This window comes from Saimiri boliviensis, chromosome 10 (genome assembly GCF_048565385.1).
Source record: "Saimiri boliviensis isolate mSaiBol1 chromosome 10, mSaiBol1.pri, whole genome shotgun sequence".
NCBI classification, from domain to species: domain Eukaryota; kingdom Metazoa; phylum Chordata; class Mammalia; order Primates; family Cebidae; genus Saimiri; species Saimiri boliviensis.
In genome coordinates this window covers 107,357,058-107,376,161 of record NC_133458.1, presented here as the reverse complement: position 1 = coordinate 107,376,161, position 19,104 = coordinate 107,357,058, and the positions used below count along the sequence as shown (strand labels likewise).

The 19,104-nt window shown below is 46.9% G+C and overlaps 1 protein-coding gene across 14 annotated transcripts in view; it reads right to left on the bottom strand.

The window, feature by feature from the left end:
• Positions 1–3,694: 3,694 nt before the first annotated feature.
• GRB10 (growth factor receptor bound protein 10) overlaps positions 3,695–19,104 on the bottom strand; it is a 200,060-nt gene continuing 184,650 nt past the window's right edge. For 12 of the 14 annotated variants that reach the window (XM_074379689.1, XM_074379682.1, XM_074379679.1 and 9 more), the window contains 5 exons: positions 18,109–18,175; positions 17,788–17,875; positions 10,063–10,101; positions 8,998–9,091; positions 3,695–6,723 (listed from right to left, as the gene is read on the bottom strand). In XM_074379689.1, the coding sequence (XP_074235790.1) occupies positions 6,577–6,723; positions 8,998–9,091; positions 10,063–10,101; positions 17,788–17,875; positions 18,109–18,175 (435 nt within the window). In that variant the 3' untranslated portion in view covers positions 3,695–6,576. The remainder of the gene's footprint in view (positions 6,724–8,997; positions 9,092–10,062; positions 10,102–17,787; positions 17,876–18,108; positions 18,176–19,104) is intronic. The other 2 variants (XM_074379680.1, XM_010341396.3) reach the window with 1 other exon arrangement.

Sequence of the window (19,104 nt, the reverse complement as noted above, 5' to 3'; positions counted from 1 at the left end):
ACTTCCGAGATAGCTTATAGTAAGTGAATAGAGGTAGTAACTTTCCTAATATCAGCACCAAGTTTTCAGGGCAGGAGAGAAATACTGAGAGGCTGTGCCAGTGCCCAGGAGAAGACTGGCTTCCTGGACCTTTATGGCTAGCTTTACCTGGGACTTTGTGAGGGTGATGGCTCATGCTGGCACTTGTTATGGGCATTTGTAGTTTTGCCATTGGGTTATTTGGTTGGACACCTTAGGCCCAGGGGACTTTGGTTCCCAGGGACAGTGTGCTTTTTAGTGATTTCCTTGGCACAGTGGGCATGGATGAGGTGGTAGTCCATTTCTTTGGGGACAGTTTTTTACAACATGTCTCTTTAGACCGCACTGGTAAGAAGTTTGCTAGACTGGCAGCTAACCCGAGCTTTTTTTCTTATTTGAGCCCCTGGGGTCTGCTTTTGCCTGAAGCCTATAACCAAGGCAGCAGCCTTTTTTTGAATTTTTTTTTTTTTTTTTTTTTTTTTTTTTTTTTTTTTTTTTTTTTTTTTTTTTTTAGCTTGTTCCTTTTGGTTTTTATTATAAAACACAGAGGTTGCCTGGTTTGGCAGTGAGTTTAGACTTTGTTCTGGTTTAAAGGCCAGCTTCTAAAGCTTCCTCCTGATATTTGCTGCTGACTAATAAGTTTGTTTTTTAAGTATTAACTACCAACACCACTACATTTAGAAGCTAAAAGTCTCTGATGGTTTTCGGAGGGATGAAGATGAAGCAAATTCATAAATGATAAATTACTGGAGCTCATGGGAAGCTGGAGATGAGGTGGAAGCTCTCATCCACCTGTGGTGCTGTGAGAGCAAGCACTTTAATTGCCAAGTCAAAGGGTTTTACTCCGTAGGACTTAGGAAGACCTAGAGGTCTTGGGTTTGCACAGCCCTCCAGGTGGCTGACGAGCGGGCAGATCGGAGTCTGTTACTATAACCCAGCACCATCCTGTTCTGGCTGTGTCAACCATGTGGCAGAGGAAGCCACATGCCTGGCTCCTTAGCATCCTCTAACATTTCCTTTCCCAGTGGGGAATGCATGGAACCACGGGGGAGGCCTGAAAGAAAGGTACCTTTCTGTCCCTTGTTCAACCTACTGAATCAGAACCTCTGTATCTGTGTCCACGTATGAATATACAATTACAGCAGATGGGATCTGTGTCCACGTGTAAGCATACAGCTACAGCAGAGTGCATCCATGTGCCCAAGTGTGAGTATATAGCTACAGAAGAGTGGATTTGTGTTCGTGTGAGTATACAGTGGTGATCAATGAGAAAATGTGGTTCTATTATAAATTTACCAGCTGTCATTTCCGGATGTGAAGATGGTGTGACCACAGGAAGGGAAAGGAGTGGGCTGCAATTCTCAGTGGCTTACATCGTTAAGTTCTTGAAACTCTCATAATCAGCCTTTGGACACACAAGGGTTTGTTTACTTTTTTTCGTCCTGGTAGCATCCAACACAGCCTTTGTGGTCTTCCCTACACAAACTTCCTATCATTGGCTAGTCCAAGAAGAACTCATCTCCTTTAAAGAACCAGCACTTGGGGTATGTAGGTACCCCAAGATAAAGGAAAATAATAGGAAAAAATGGTAGCAAAGAGCATTCTGCAGAAAAACACTGCCACGAGTAGATTAAAATTGCAACCAAACATGTTATGAACTTAAAAGAAAAAACACAAAAAAGAAGAAAGCAATCATCTCAACAAAGATCAAAGCAAAGCTCTAAGAGCTAGGCACTAGATGAAGAAAGCCGGCAGAGTGCTGCAGAGAAATGTCAGAGAAAAGTGAAGCCCGCCTAGCAGGGAAGTGCACATGGAAACAGCACGGAGAACAGACTCTGCTGAAACACCACGGTGGAAATGGAGGGGGGCAGGACTAAGACAGCAACTCAAATTCAAATGCCAAGAGAGCTGCAGGGCTCAAGGAAATGCGAATGCTCGGAGAGGCTGACGAAAGCGAGAAATGCACAGCTGCCATGTTTTTGCAAAAGATGTAGCAATGTGGAGGGAAATGGAGACACCATCTGAAGCGAAGCGAAGCACAGAAAGAGAAGCATTGCATGTCCTCGCTCATTTGTGGGAGCTAAAAAAGTAGATCTCATGAGAATAGGGAAGAGATCGGTGGCAACCAGAGGCTGGGAAATGGGGTGGGACAGGGAAGCAGAAACATTTATAATAACTGAACTGTACACTTAAAATGTAAAGATGGTCAATTACGTATGTATATTTTATCTCAATAAAAAACCAAAAGAAAAAAAAAAGACCCAAAAAGAACAAAAAAATTAGATGCAATTCACAAAACATTCCCAGAAATCGAATGAGACGTTGATCTAGCTTCAGATCAAAAGTGCCCACCATAGCCTGAAAAACGAAAAATGACACCAATTGCCACCAACCCCAGTGTCTTTTTTCCTTGTTCCCAGAGGACCCCCGAGTTCCCTTAGGGGCACCACTCATCCTGAAGTGCCCTTTGCAGGCTGTGCTGGGGCCAGCAGCCACGGGCACGCTTTGCCACGTGGTCCTTGCTAGGTCTTCGCAGGCCTCCCGAGCAGCCCATCTCGTGGATGGTGACACAGCAGATGAAACCCAACTGTGTCTAAGGCGGATTTTTCATTTTTGTTTCCTGCCCTTCTTATTAAGATTGTATAGCTTCCAAAATGAAAAGGGAGCAACACTGCTTTTACCATTCTACAACTGGAAGATGTTGAATATTTGACCTTTTTATACTTAAGTAGCTAAGGCCTTTGTCATTAATCAAAGTCCCTTTTTGTAATTTTACCCATCACTCAAGATATGCGTGATAACTGTTGAAGAGTGAATGTGCTGGAGGCAGTGAGCTGCATTCTGGTGTTGTGCCACGAGTGTGCTCTTGGGAGGCCATCGGCTGGCCTGTGTGGCTGTGCCTACCAGCTTCCTTGGCGTTATGACCAACACCTGTGGTTGGCCCGGTGATTCCCCACCTGCCCTGGGCTCTCTTGTCTCTGTTGTTTTGAAGCAGCTGGTGTGGATGATGATACACAGAGAGTGGGCTTCCAGAAACTGAACACCCAGATTCTGAAAACAAATGACAGGAGAGTCTGCACCGCATGGGGGCGCTCCTGCCGGTGCACCAGGCTGGCCGGTGACAACGTGCACACATCCCACCCCGCTGACCAGGTTGCCACAGGGAGGAGGCGTGAGATGGCAAGTCCGGTCCAAGTGTCAGTGGCTCAGCCAGGGTCCGCCCAGGCGAGGGCCCAAGAATAGAAGACATCTATTCTTAGTGTGTCCACTGTTTGCTTGCCTAGGAAACCTAGGTTCTTGACATTTTAATTGTCCTACTGCAGTGGAAAAAACACCAGTGGGGCTCAAGAGTGAATGTTTGTGAGTTTCTTGAGGTCTTTCTTAAGCTTGTGTATCTGTTTCTGGAAGCTTCTGAGGTCTGCGATTTTTATGGGGGAGGAGAGGCCGGCTGAGACTGTCTTGCCACCAACTCAAGAGCACTGAGCAGCTGAGCCTGGCATTGCATCAGGGCTGGGCCAGCCCGTGTGTGACACATCCCAAACAGCTATGGATTCCTTGTGACAGTTTCTAGCTAGGCGTAAGAAGTGTGTTTTTAGTATCCTAAGTCATTTCGAAAGGTTTTTAGTGGACGACCAGCCAGTGTTTTAAAATATAGAAAAAAACATCACCAGCAATAGAAAATGAAGAACACTGTATTAATGTTTATTTCTAATTACAAGAAACAGAACATCAGTCCCTTATTTGTACAAAAATACCTGAAAGTTTACAATTAGGTTCACGAGCCAAAGAGCTATGTACAGAATGAAGCAAAGCACATGGAATAAAGGTTTTGTCTCTTCGTCAATACCTTCTGCATTCCCTGAAAACGTTTACACACGCCAGGTCATTTTACAGTCACTGCAATTCGCACCGTGACATCACAAATCTACCGCCAGCTCGCCCACCCCCGGGAAGGCGCAGAGATCGGTCACACTGTCAGTTAGTAAGTGCAGAAAAGAGAAGACAAAACATCTAGGCTGAGGCACATGTTTCTTCAAAGTTTAGCAAACAAAAGAACATTCTGGAACTCTAACATCTAGTGTAACAGAGCTTACCTATTAAAATCTAATAACCAAAGCATTTGGCATTTTCCTTCTCAACTTCGTTCCGGTTGCTACATGGAGTTTCATTTAGAAAAGAAAATCACAGGCAGAGATACAAAGTCAACAGGCTCCAAAACAACCCTGAGCTGTCCCCTTTACATTCATGTCAATTAAATACAAAAATAAACGTCAAATGTCCTTCCGTCCCTGGTTGGCGGGACTTGTTCTCAGGTGGAGTTCCCAGCCACCCGGCATGAGGCCGGCGAGTCTGGAGCCTTAGGAAATCTGCCACCGCACGGAGGCGGTTTACCTTCTCCAACAATTCACTTGGGCAGCGAAAATACAAAAGACTACGTCAAACCAGCTACGTACAAACCTGTGAATCAGAGTCAAGCTTTTGTCCTCCTTTTAAATAAACGCGTATCTGTAAATATGAAATACTGCAAATACAAGCTGTCTACCAGAGAGAGGCGTGAAAGAGAGATTATACACTTATGGGACTGGTCTACATACACAGACGGAAGAAATCCTAGAGTTGCTTTTCCTTGTAAAGGGTTTACCTCGAGCCAGTGAAGAGAAAGAAGGAATCGTGGTGTAACCGCAACATCTGTCCCTACAGTGAAGCCGCCACGGGTGGATGCGAGAGTGATCTCGCTGTCAACAGTTCGAAAGATTAACTGGCTGCGAAAGGAAGAAAAGGCAATTGAGCACTGATGGTTAAAAACGTGTTCTGCTAAAAAATTCGTTTGTCTGAGTAGACCTTTCATGGAGAACAACTAGAGTGTGGTCTGTAAACTGAAATACGGCGTTACTATACTGTAGACTGACTTCCAGCTCATTGGCCTTACTGAAGCTCCAGACACTGCTCTAGGCTATGGGATTGACTGAGAAGCAGAGAAATGCTGTTCTTTAGGGAGCACTTCAGTGGGGCGGATGTGGGGCGATATCGTGGCTAGCACAGATTCAGAGAAGCCAGGCAGCTGTCGTCTTGAAAAAGGAAATCGTTCCGCTCGCCACCATAGTCTGTTGCTTGTCAAGAGTCCTGTCCGCTTTGCGGGGATCAAAGGTATGGAAATGGCCACTCTCACACCTGAACACTAAGCTAAGGGGACGTGGCAAAGGGGGCCACCCGAGGGGTGGAGAGACCAAGTGACAACTCAAGCCACCGTCCGACTCATCTCCCGGAGCGGGAAGCAAGTGTTGTGTTGACAAAACTCTTCCATGTCCACAACCACTGTGAGGTACTTCTGACCCTGAGCCGGCAGAGGAGGAGCCTCTAGCTGCTCTGCGTTTGCTGGCTCATGGGGTTTTCAGCAGGACGGAGGGCTGCAAGCAAAGATCTTTAAATGCCAGCCTCTGCCCGTGCCCTCTGCAATGCTTCCTCGTCTTTATCACCATGGAAACCCACGAGACCCAGCACGAAGCCAACCAGGTGCCATTTTCTCTTTAGATCCTTTAATCCCCTGAGGGACATTCACCGTGAAACGACTCACACCACTGCAGCAGCAGGGAGAGGGCAGTGGCCGTTCTAGAACAGGCTGAAGGCCGTGGAAACCCAAGGCTGAAAGTACCCAGGTGGATTCAGCCGCATCCACCGCCGGCCGATGACGGGTGCCAGGTGTGTCTCAAGGAGGCTGGCCTGCATCAATCTAGAGGCGAGGCCATTCAGCCTGCTGTTTGTGGAACAGTGAATTTTCCAAAGGAGTAAAGTCTCCTGCCACTATGCAGAACAAGACGTGCTAATAACAAGAGGGTCCGACATCTGAGCAGAGAGAAATGATTTAACAGACTGTGGTTGCTTGACTGAGGCCACAGAACATGCCGAATGCCTACCACAGTGACACCTTTGATTTGAACAAAAAAGCTTTTCAAGTATACTGGGAAGGCCTGGGTTTGTCATTTGGGAGCTGAATCCACACCGTGGTAGTTGGCAGAGGAGGACCCTCTGGGAACATTTTGGGGACCCATATTCACTTTGAAGTCTGCCCGTTTGAAACTCTTTTTGTATTATTTGAGTTGAAAAGCCACATCCCCTCCTACTATAGGCTGAATACAATATTGAAAACAAAGAAGGAGTGCAAAAAAGTGATCAATACAAAAAAAGTAAACATATCAGTTTTAATTGTCAAGATTACTCCAGGGCAAGAGTTCATTTCCAATCACTTCTCTCCGGTTCTTGCTCCTAAGCGGCCCAAGCCAAGATGATCATTCCAGTTTATTCTCAAATTTGCGCTGGATCTTCCATGCCTTCCCCAATTTGGCCAATGCAGGGGGAGGCGATTCTGCTGGGTTCACAGCAGCAAATCGTCGTCTAAGTCCAACAAACTAGTCAATCCTGGTCGGCTGGCACCGAACGAACCCATCTCTCTCTGGGTCCCCAGGTGCAGAATTGCCGTGTGATCTTAACCAACTCACAGACCGCTTCTTCGCTCCAGTGTTCACTTCCTCCAGTCTTCAGCCGAGAGGACGTCTGCGGTCATAAGGCCACTCGGATGCAGTGGTGCTTGAGTTTGCAAGGCAGGACTCCCTTGTTCAGCTGGTAAAAGTCGACCAGCTGGATCAGGTCAGAGAATTTGGTGTTCCCATCATCCAGGCTGAAGAATGTCTGCCCATCGTCCTCGCACTGGAGAGACACAAGAACACTTGCCAGGTTAGAGCCCGCCACCTCAGGAGCAGAACGAGGCCCACGGTCAGCGGCAGCTGCATCTGCCCATGGTTTGATTCCAGAGGGACACACAGGGCAAGGTAGGCTAGAAAATAGCAGGGGTGGGAAGGACCGGGGAGCAGAGGGTGTGTGCTGGGGCCTGCCACATCCCTGAGCGAGGAATGGACTTCAGAGGGGCTGTGGAGGCCGCCGAGGACAGCTAGCTTCCCTGCTCCCTGACGTGGTCATGGGGAAGGGCTCCAAGATGCCCCCACTTCACCCAGCTCCTGAGAATGAGGTTTACCAGTGAACTCCTAAGTTCCCACTGCACACCGCACGCCCCATAAAGAGTGCACAGACCTGGCTCCTCACTGTATGACCTACTCTTGAGGACCCAGGGGTTTACTTTGCTCCATGATGAAGCAACTGCTGGGTGGCTGTGAGGGATTAATAAGCTCACGCAGGTAAATTCCCTTCCTAGGTCTCCAAATATGGGGCAGTTATTTTTATTAAAACAGGACTGCCGCAGTCTCTCCCAGGGAGAACCATATTCCTGACACTTGTTTTAACTCAGCGAGTTTTCAATTCGATGGTTGCAGTACCGTGCAGAGCAGGGCAGCATGAGGAAGTCACACTGTTCACAGGGAGCAGTCAGCTCTAAGGCTTGGCTTAAATTAATGAGCTCGGAACCACTTCCTAACTCCAAAACCACTGCCAGAGCTAACAGCACGCCCGCAGCCTGTTTTCACATACACAGCCTGCACACTTACTGCCCTAAGTCGCAAGCTGCTATTCTTTTGTTACTTGTAGGATTTGGGCATTACTCTGCCTACCATGAAAGCCCCTTTCTTTCTCTCTCTCTCTTATTTTTTTTTTTTTAAGTTTACTCATCCAGCCCAAAATATCAATCACTTTTCATTTTTATATTTTGAGCTAAGAGAATTATAACAACTGTGTGAATAATACAATGCAGTGGAACAGAAAGGATTGTCAATGAGGCACTTTCCCTGGGATAGTAATTCCTGTATTTGCATATTAGGTTGCCTGGAAGCTGGGAAGCCTGGGCTCAACCCCAGATTCTGTTCCTCGCCCCAATGTGTGTGGTACAGGGAAAGCACTGACAGCCATGAGCCTCATTTTCCTCACGAGTAAGGTAGGCACGTCAGCATACAGCAGGAAGCAAGTGGCCACGCAGACAGCACGTGGCACGCTGCCTTGGCCCGGCTCACAAAAGCTAAGCACAACACCCTCCTCATCCCGTATGGTTCATGGCTGCCGGCCACTTCACGATTCTTGAGATCATAACAAAGTCCTGGGGGTCAGATAAGCTGGAAGAAGTCCAGGTTCAACTATGTGAAACAGATGAGTTTAGTTAACTTAAGCCTTCTCAGAGCTTATTCTTTGTTGATGTGCAGACTGAAGCTCTGAGTGGAAACGATCCAGCCAGCCTCTTTTGGTAGAACATTTCCCGAGTTTAGGTACCATAGGATGAATTTCACAAACATGTCGTTACCTGCAGAATTTATCCATCCATCATGTAAACAGCTGCTATCAATTCTGTGTATCGTATTCTCAGCTAACCAGAATTCTTGCAGGTGCTAACCTAACACTCTAATCATGAACTAGAATTAACTGTGGCATACTGAAGTGAGAGGTAAACGACATTAGGCAAATCAAACATAAAGTGCTTTGTCAAAAAAAGTAGCATTGATTAATGTATTCTGTAATGATGTTTTTGGAATTGTTCAAAGAGAATCGTCTTGAGATCCAGGGATCATGTGTGGAAGGAGAAACGTTAATTGCTCTTTGTGAGGCCACTTAGGCTTCTTGGATACACCTGGTGGACCCCAGGACAAACCACAAAACTCCTTAGGCTCACGCAGCCAACAGGCAAGCCTGCTGCACAATGCCTGCCTTCCAGACCCAGGTGCTCATGGCTACTGGGCCCTCAGCTAATTGTTCTCCTCCCCCTCCCACTCCTGTGACCTTGATCCTCCCCATCAGGTACCCTTTCCGCTGCAACTGAGAGCTCATAGGCACAAGGAGGGCCTCAGCACCCTATCACCACTTTTGGGATTATTTCTAGGAAAATGTTTTTCTAATTTCAAAAGACAAACCTGTAAAGAAATTCTTGAAAGTTTCTCACCTGCAGGCTTGAAGCTGTCTGATACTCATCAGTCTTGTCAGTTTATAACTTGAAAATTACATTAAGAATGAAACCACGAGGATTGGTCTCAGAATATCAATACTTACAGGTAAGATCTGGAAATTTTTAATTTTCTGGTGATGACACAGTGTGAGTACAAATGCCTTTGGATTACTCTGGCTGTCACGGAGGAGAAAAAGCCTGGGGAATAGAAAATAGTTGATTGCTAAAATGTTTTAAAATCTGGAACTAATCATATACACATACTCTCTCTCTCTCTCTCTCTCTCTCTCTCTCTCTCTCTCTCTCTCTCTCTCTCTCTCTCTCCCTCCCCCCACACCGGGCCCCGTCCCGTGGGATAGGCTTGGAGCCACAGTGCTTCAGTGCTTCGGCATCTGAGTGGCCTCTAGTGGCAAGAGCACCCCAGGCAAGCACCAAGATGGTAATTCTGAATTATCATTCTCCATCGGAAAAAACCAGGGCTCCTTGAGGCTGTGCCTGACTGCAGGGTTAGGGCAGGGAACCACAGGATGAAGCAGGAGTGTTTTGTGCCTGCATGTCCGGAAGTGCTCGAAGCATTATGAGGACATGTCAAAAAGGCACCGGAGGCAGGATGATGAAATCTGGGCATCAAAACGAATTATAAAAGTAATGGATCATAACCCATAAAATCAGAATCTGTGAGTCTGTAGTGTTATTTATAAATAAATGAGCAAATAAATTAATAGAGGAGAAGGCAAAGCTCCTTCTTGCAGGAGAATGTCAGGCAATAAATAAAGGTACGATGCATTAGAAAACTACCCTTTGGCAATTACCATAGTAACCATTAATGAAGAAGATCTTCTGAAACCAGCAGATGAAAGGTGGATGAGAAACAGTATTTTCTTGGCATCAAAGTATTCTACTGTTAATACTTATTTATTACAAAGGGGAAAAATAATAGCTTTACAGTGGAGAAATCTGGCTGACAGCATCTTCATCGAGTGTCTAAATTACCACTACCAGGAACAGGACAAGTTGACCTTGAGGGCCTTCTGAGAGGATGTTTTCTGGGTGCTCCTGCCAAAAAGGCACAGCCTAAACGTAACCATGAGTGAGGAGCCCAGGCTGAACCCAGGAACATTCTATAAGAACTGGCTTCTACTCACAACGCAGGTCAAAATTATACATACATGCAGAGAAGATTTAGGATGAAGACATCTTTTCTTTTGCTATAAAGGAAGCAATTAGGAAGAAGGGTACAGATTAAACAATGAACTGCAGCAATAACTTCCTGGTTTTCATAATGGTACTGTGGTTATAGAAGTTCTTGTTCTTAGAAATTTTACACTGAAATAATTCAGATTAAAGGGACCTCATGCCACAACTTACTCCTACATGGTTCAGAAGAAAAAGAATAACTGAGAAGAAGAATGATACAGCAAATGTGCTATAATCTTAAGGATATCTGGGCCAAGTGTGAACAGTTCATCGTATTATCATCACAACCTTTCTACAACTTTACAATTTTTTTTTTAAATCTTAGAATAGCACAAAAAATTATAAAATCATTGCTCTTACATGAAAAAATCTGGAGTTAGCTGAAAAGATAGCTATACATCAGAAAGAGAGGACCCAATGCAAGCTACAAAGAAGAAATGGCCTGAGCAGGAACTCATTTTAAATGTATCCAAAACCAAACTACAATCATCAGCAAAATCACCAGTTTCGGGACTGTAATGTGAGGAAGGAAAGCAGTTAAATAAGACTGGAAAATCCCAGGCTGAAAAGGGAAAGCAAATGTGTTTTACCATAGGACTTCCCAGAGCCTCAAAACTGTGAACCTCCCCTGTCTCCCTACCTTTCTAAAAAAGCACTTTGCAGGACTTGTGTTCTTCAGGAAATACTTTAGGAAATACCATTCGGACTGGGATTCCAAGGTTCGGTTTGGTCAGGCTGGCGGGGGCGGTGTTAAGAATCTGAGACCGCACTGGGGAACACACAGCACCGCTGGAGAGGGGACAAGGAGGTCCGGTTCCTGCCCCGAGCGCTGGTGCACACGGGGCAGCTGTGTCCACCTCAAAGACCTGCTTTCTTTTCCCAGAGTCATGCCATTCCAAATAAAACATCATTACTCTGAAACCCAGAAGTCTGCAGAGCTCCAGCTCTAACTAGAGGAAAAGGTGGGGATCCCTTTCTTTACCGTTACGTTAAGTACCTGCTGTTTCCTTCTGCAGATGGGAAGCTATGGATGAGTGAACAGCAGCACGGCCCGGGCCTGTTCACCTGAGAGGGGCTCACACCCCTGAGAGGGGCAGGCTCACCCTGGGAAGTCCCGAGGCTGCAGAAAAGCTTGGGCTTTACAGAGAATGCCTCAAGGCTGTTTATCTGAGAAGAGTGCTATAGCGGGAGAAGGGGATGGCTTAGGCATCAGCAGGAATCCTCAATGGGCTACTTACTGGCTTCATGATCTTGGGCAACTGGCCTTCTCAGCCTCAATTTCTTCATCTGCAGAAGGGGAATAACCTCTTTTTTTTTTTTTTTTTGAGATGGAGTTTTGGCTCTTGTCGCTCAGGCTGGAATGCAATGGCATGATCTCGGCTCACTGCAACCTCCGCCTCCTGGATTCAAGTGATTCTCCCACCTCAGCCTTGTGAGCAGCTGCGATTACAGGTACCCACCATCATGCCGAGCTAATTTTTGCATTTTTAGTAAAGATGAGGTTTCACCATGTTAGCCAGGCTGGTCTTGAACTCCTGACCTTGTGATCTGCCCAACGTGGCCTCCCAAAGTGCTAGGATTACAGGCATGGGCCATCGCACCCAGTCAGAATAACTCCTCTCTTGCAGTACCATTAAGACTGGCTGATGTATGCAAAGCATTGTGCACGACTGTACGCAATGCAAGGTAGGTTGAAATAACAGTCACCACAATCAGCCAACTGCCATGATCCAGTGATTTCTAAGGGGACGGCAGTTATAAGAAAGACACCCAGCGAGGTGCTAAGCATGTTAAGTGACTACTAACCAGGCTCAGAAGTTGTAAACATGGCCCAGGATGGAGAGTGACAGGAACCGGGCAAGTTCTTCTCTTTATTAAGAGTAGATGCTAGGGATGGTGTGCTACCAGTCCATCATAAATGAATGAAAAGCCCCTTGTGACAGGACCCGACGGCGATCAGAGTAACAATCTAGACCACGCTTACAAGCCAGGCACTGTGCAAAGTGTTTCGTGCACAGATTAACTCATTTAGCTTTACAGTGACATTGTTATCCTCATTTCACGATGATCAAGGAAGTCGGGCATGGAGAAGCCAAGCACCTTTCCCAAGGTCACACAGCCAGGAGTGGAGGGGTTCCTGGCTCACCAGGAAAAGCAGATGAAAAGTGAAACTATCCCTCCGACAAGGGTGCTATGTGAGTTCTGAGGACAGCACCTCTCTTTCTGTGGCTGGGAGAAGGGAAAGCTTCAAAGAACTCATATTTTGCTGAGGCGCTTTCCTTCCAACATGTGGAGGAGCATCAAGTGCAGACAAAGGGACTACACACGCAGATGGCATAGGGATTCATGCCTGGCATGGCAGGAAGGCCAGTGGGGCCGGACCATGAGTGTGGGCATGGTGGGGGGGAGCATCCCCATGCCCCGAGGGGGATTAGCATGGTGCTGGGGGTGAGGTGAGATTGTTTAGCAGAGAAGACCTGGGTTTGCCCTTAAAAAGATCCTTCTTCTGCAGTTCTGGCATGGGCATGGGCGGCAAAACAGGAAGGAAGCAAGCTGCAAATTCAGTCCAGGGCTGGTAAAGCACAAGCGAATGCACATGCGTGCGCGAATGCGCGAATGCGCGCACGCGCACACACAGACACGCACACACGCTCGCACACTGAGCTGCATGGGCAGGGGCAGGGAGCTGCCTGGATCCTGGGATTTCAGAAAGGCTCTGATGTCTCTTTCTAACTGCATATACCATGTGAGACTAAGGCTATAGAAAATGCTGTTTTTATATTATCTGCCCAGAATCTTGCACTGGTTTTCAAGGTGGTTTTCTTTTCTTTGTTGTTTGACTCTTTAAGCTGGCTTGCCTTCATCATCTCTGCAGGGATCGGTAAAGATTAGAAATGGACTATTTACCTTGTTTTACAAATACACCTCCCTCCCCACACCCAACAATTATGAGGAAGATGAGCTGTCCCTGTGTTAACGCCTGAACTGATCCCATTATCTGTATTTCTGTGTGTGGTTAGCGCTCCAGCAGCCTAAGTCAGGAGCTGGAAATGACAGCCTTAGAGACAAGGAAGGCTCCAGGCAGGACGGAGAAGAACGCCTGGTGCTGAATAAGGCTGGCGGCACTAGCAGGGCTGATTCCGGGAACAGAAGGTAACAGAGGTGATGCTTCTACCGCTTTACAAGTCTGGAAAGACGAAGCCTTGCCAACTGGGATTCTGATCCAAGAAAAGATAAAAGACACACATGGCTGGGGGAAGCAAAACGCTGACACACAATTCACATGGCCCAGCCGTGCTGACCTGCAGTCCACCCCACCCCAAGGTAGTGCTTTCAATCCAAAGTACAGAGTGGGCCTTACCCCAGAATCACTCGGGAAGCTTCTTTGAATGCACGCCTGCCACGCCTGCCTCCCTGAGGTTCAGACACATCTGGGGGTGAGGGCTGTCCTCTCTGCCCTGGCCTTGGGGAGGACACTTGGTGGCCACGGCACCTAATAAGGCCTCCTGTGGCAGTGCCGCTTCTCCAGCAGAGTGACGCTGCCTGGCAAGTGAACCCACATCACCTCCCACGGACAGCAAGGGTAACAGAGGTACCCCTAAAACCTTCTGGGCCTACTTCTGATGAGGTTCAGGGGTGTAAGCAGGTATATGCTGTATTAGAAGCCCAGAACACACAGACCTCCCTAACTCAAAAATGTCACAGAAAGAGACATTTCAACGTTAGGCTTTTCTCTCCTTAGGAATGCCAGAAACTTAAGAGGAGAGACACGTTTTTATAGTTAGAGGAGGAGTCATTTCTAATGCTTTAAGAGAGACTGCCCTGTGGTAAAGACGACATCTCAAGTAAGGAGTTTTGGAGCAACTGTAAAGCCACATGGGAAACAACACAAAAGCAGACCCATTCTTTACCCAGCAGTGAGGATGAATAAACCCGAGCGCGTCTGGCAGCTAAACAAAACCAAACCAAGACCAAACTGACAAACAAGGACAGAAGAAAGAAAGGGAATGGAGAGGGCAGGCAGGCAGGAAAGAGGGGCAGAAGGAAGGAAGGAAGAGTGGGGGAAAAGAATCCACGTACTGGAAGACGACATGAATGCACCCCTTTATGATTTGGGAGTGGGAAAAACGAAAGTGTTTGCGACTTAATTGATTAGAAAAATGCACCAAAAATGTAAACAGTGCAGAACTGCCAAAAGATAAAGTCCTTCCGCCGGGCGCGGTGGCTCAAGCCTTGTACAGCACTTTGGGAGGCCGAGGCGGGTGGATCACGGGGTCAAGAGATCGAGACCATCCTGGTCAACATGGTGAAACCCCGTCTCTACAAAAATACAAAAAATTAGCTGGGCGTGGTGGCACGTGCCTGTAATCCCAGCTACTCGGGAGGCTGAGGCAGGAGAATTGCCTGAACCCAGGAGGCGGAGGTTGCGGTGAGCCAAGATCGTGCCATTGCACTCCAGCCTGGGTAACAAGAGAGAAACTCCATCTCAAAAAAAAAAAAAAAAAAAAAAAAAGATAAAGTCCTTCCATACATGAAACGAGGGTCGGCCTCCTTCATGACAGCATGACTCAGACGGAGGAGGTGAGCCTGCCGACACACTCTGGTGACACTTCACAATATGACATAGGCCCTGCCCTTCCACCCCACAGCCTCGCTTCTCAGGACTCATAGCAAAGATACACGGCAAAATTACGAAATAATGAAGCACCATGTCTCATAACATTCACCTGGAAACAAGGTCAACATCCCTCAATAGGGAACATTTTAAAAAGTGATGTTCCACGTACATAAAAATAAATGCGGGCCATCTCCACGCGCTGCTTGAGACGCAGAGGCTTCGGGAACTATGTACTGTGGTTCCCGCAAATTCCTTTTGTTCGTGTTTGTAAAACGAAATGATAGAAGGATAAACAAATGCTGATAAAAGCTGTTTATCTGTTACAGGGGTTGGGAGGCAGAGTTGAGTGGACAGGGCTTGTGCCTTACTTCATAGATCTGATTTTGGAACCATGAAAATGTCTTACACAATTTATAAAGCAGCATTCAACCAAAGAGAAAATAAATCAGATCCACTCACAAACACTAAAGAGAAACCGAGACAAACAAACCTGATGTACCCAGCACTTTGGTGGCAGAACCAGAGAGAAGAATTACTTTAAGTGACTTTGGGCAAGGTATTTTAAGGTAACCTGCCTAGATTAATCCTTAAGGATTAAAAGGACTGCAAAGAAATCACAATTTAGTAGTCTTACTGAATTAATATCAGCATTAATATTTTCCAGAGAGTACACGTATACATTTTACACTATGTATTGATAAAGCAATAAGTAATTAGTTGATGCCATTAACAGAGGATCAGAGGAAAAAGACCAAAAAAATCAGAGTAAAAAATCTTGTCATCTCGAATTTGAATTAACATTATCAACGTGAACCCAAAATTTATTTTTTGTTTTAAAAAAGCCCATGTCCTAGCTCTGTTCACTAAAAAGACCTAAAGATCGTAGTCTCTAAATATCATTTTCCTTTAGAAAGAATCAGGGTCCAAGAGAAATGCATCATTTGAGTCTAATACATCTTTTTCACCCCCAAATCAAATATCACTAAGGTTGGCTCAAAAGAATTCAGGAAGCAACTTGAAGGAGCCACTGGCCAATGAAGGGCATAGTGAGTATCAGAAGAGGAGGTTTTGACTGAAATCAATCAAGACACAAAAATCTAAGTTCATAGTGACAGTTTAAACAAAACCCAAACAAACTAACCACAAACACACCCTTGTTTGTCTCTAGCGGAAGATGGGAGAACACACACTCTTTATTCTAAAAACTGACAAAGGGGAAATCCAGGCATTTACCTACTTTTTCCAGGAAATGTCTGATGAAGGGAAGAACTTCAGCTCATAAAGGAAGGAATTAGAAAATGATGATTTTGGAACCCCTAATGCAATATTGAACCTGGGCAGGTTCACCAACGGCTGCTAGCACCATGCAGCGGGTGAGGACAGCAGCCTCAGCAGGGAGGCTCCAGCTGGCTGCACCTGAACCCCTGCTCACCCGACACCACTGGACAGCAGCCAGGCTTCAGGCCTCCTCCGCTCCAGGCAACAGAGCTCCCAGTACCCACCCTGTGGACGCTAGGCAGGAGAAATGCATCTGACCACACCATGACCACCACTCCCCAGGAACCAGGGAAACAAAGGAATGTATTAAAATAAACCACACACACGCTTTTAGCAAATGACCCGCTTCTTTAACAAAAGATATTAAAAAAAAAAAAAAATAGAAGAAAAAGGGAGTGGTGAGAAAGACTATTCTATATCCAAGGAGACAGAGGTGACATGCTATAGCATCCAAATGCCATTTGAGGGTCCTGCCTTAAATAAGCTAAATTTAATTTAAAGGAGGTTTTCTGGTGACAACTGGGGAAATCTGAACGTGGATTAGCTTTTAGAAGATAGTAAGAAATTTTTATTAAGTGTAATAATACTGCAGTTATATCCTTATTTTTTTAGAGACAGGCACTGAGATAGATTTGCTGGTAAAAATTTAGAATATCTGAGATTTCCTTTAAAACAGAAGAGGAGGAAAAAGAGGAGGAGAAAAAAGGAGAAAGACATGAAGACGAGAAGTAGGGGGAGAGAACACGGGAAAGGGAAGAGATGAAGTAAGTTAGCAAACTGTCAAAGCTGCGTGATGTTTCAGTGGGGGGTTCATTATACACTTACGTAAATTTGAAATTTCTATAATAAAACGTTTTGCAAAACCAAGGAAACAAGAATGACTCTTTTGAGTTTAGCAGCTGCCAGGAGCCTGTGTTTCGAGCATTCAGACCCTGTACGGGACAGCTCCCACAAGGCATGTAACTACTTCCTCAGGGAGAAGGACCAGCCTGGGTCTCTTCCTGGGGGACGGCTGGCTTCCCAGTGTTGGCCTTCTGTGGTAACTGTACCCCACGTCCCTGTCCCTGTCTCCACACTGCAGCTAGCTCCTTCCCAGGGTCGTTCAAGTGTGGTCTTGGGATTTGCTTTGGTCGATGGGACGGTTGCAGATGTGATGCTAAGAGAATCTTGAGAAGTCTTGTGCATGTGTAGTGGGGTCTAACCTCTCCTGCCACTCCTGGGAGCCTCAAGTAACCTGCCGCAGACACATGCCCAGCCACTCGTCACCACGGCAACAGCCCACAGCATCAACTAGACACAAGGGAACCTATCCTGGACTGTCCAGCCCCAGCCAAGCTGGTCCAGGTGAGAAAGGCCACTCAACCAACCACGACGGTGACATGTAATTTACTTCCGTTGTGTTAAGCCACTAAGGTTTGGGGCTATTTGTTGTGCAAACCAACCTCATATAGTGCATAAATCAAAAAGCGTAGGCAAAAGCATTTTTTTTTCCCATTTGCCCACTACCTTATAAAGGCAAAAGAACTAACTTGTGTGCTCCACCTGTTCCGATTTCATCTAGAGGTGAAGGATAATTAGAGTTAAACAGTCTGAGCAGACGCAGATGAGATCCCTTTCTGCCCCTTACTGGCTGGGCAAGCTCTGCATACCGTGTACACCTCTGGGCCTACCTTTTCTCCTCTTTAAAATCGGGCGAAACTGCTGCCTACCCAGCAAGGACATCTGAGGAATTCAACAGAACAGATCCCCAGCACCATAAAATCTCAGCAGACGACAGCTCTTATCGGTGGTGGTTCCTTACCCGTCCACGAGCCCTTGCTGTTTAATGATCCTGTGGGACTCCTCCCTGGAGATCCTCCCGTGAAACCAGTGCTGTGTCCTGTGAATCACTGTGGAGGGAAGAGACAAGGATGGGGTGGATGGCGGAGGCACCGCCATCCGCAGCACGGCTTCCCTGACAGCACAACAAACTCTGATCAACACAGAGCCCCCGACTCCCCCAGCTACAGCGTGTGTGGTACACGCTGCACACAGGCAGATTCGTAAGGTTCAGGGGGAGCGGAGGGGGGTGCTGTTTGATTTCCTTTATGGACAAAGACGTCAGGCCACGTGCCCTGTTTACCTGTACTTAGGGTAGAAGGGTGGAGGGGACTTTGGCTACCTAGGATGTTCATCCGTGTGCTTCGCTTCTGCAAAAGAAATGCCGTATTAGCACCAAGGACAGCGGACAGACATACCAAGTCACCCAGTACGTTCAAGCTCAGGGCAGGGCACTAGGCAGGGTGACCGACTGGGCTCACAGGGGCCCTCACCCCATCTGAAGCCCCCGCTGACCCCGGAGAACAAAGAGCTTACAGTTCCCAGTTGTTAAGAACGCCCTGAGACATCACTAGCTGCCCCAGTATCAAAGTAGAGATGCTTGTTTCTCACACGGTAGACATACGATGAGAACGCCATGAATAGCCTGGTAAATCTCAGGAGAAACACATGACGGAGTCTCACTCTTATCACCCAGGCTGGAGTGCAATGTTAAGATCTCAGCTCACTGCAACCTCCACCTCCCGGGTTCAAGTGATTTTTCTGCCTCAGCCTCCTGAGGCGCACATGACCACGCCCAGCTAATTTTTGTATTTTTAGTAGAGATGGGGTTTTACTATATTGGCTAGGCTGGTCTCGAACTCCTGACCTCGTGATCCACCTATCTTGGCCTCCCAAAGTGCTCGGATTACAGGCGTGAGCCACCACTCCCGACCGAGCCTTTCTATTAAATTCATGCAGTTCTCAAAACACTGGGCTCTGGACTCTCCATGCTTGGGACTTCCTACTTTTTCCCAACCCCCGATGCTGAATATTACAGAAAATGCCAGATTCCAGGCTCCTGTTTTGCACATAGCCTTTAAGTCTCAGGAGCTTGGAAGCTGATAGTCTTCCCATCTGGAGATTAAGAACCTGAGCCTCAGAGGTGAGGTTGCAGCCCAAGGCCTCTAGGCTGTTAACAGCAGACCTCAATGTGAACGCCTGCCGGCCCCACTCAGGCCCGGGGTCTGTGCACCCTACAGACAGCCACTGCCAATTCATCAGCGGAACAGTTCTGCACGGGAGCTGGGGCGGGCAGAGG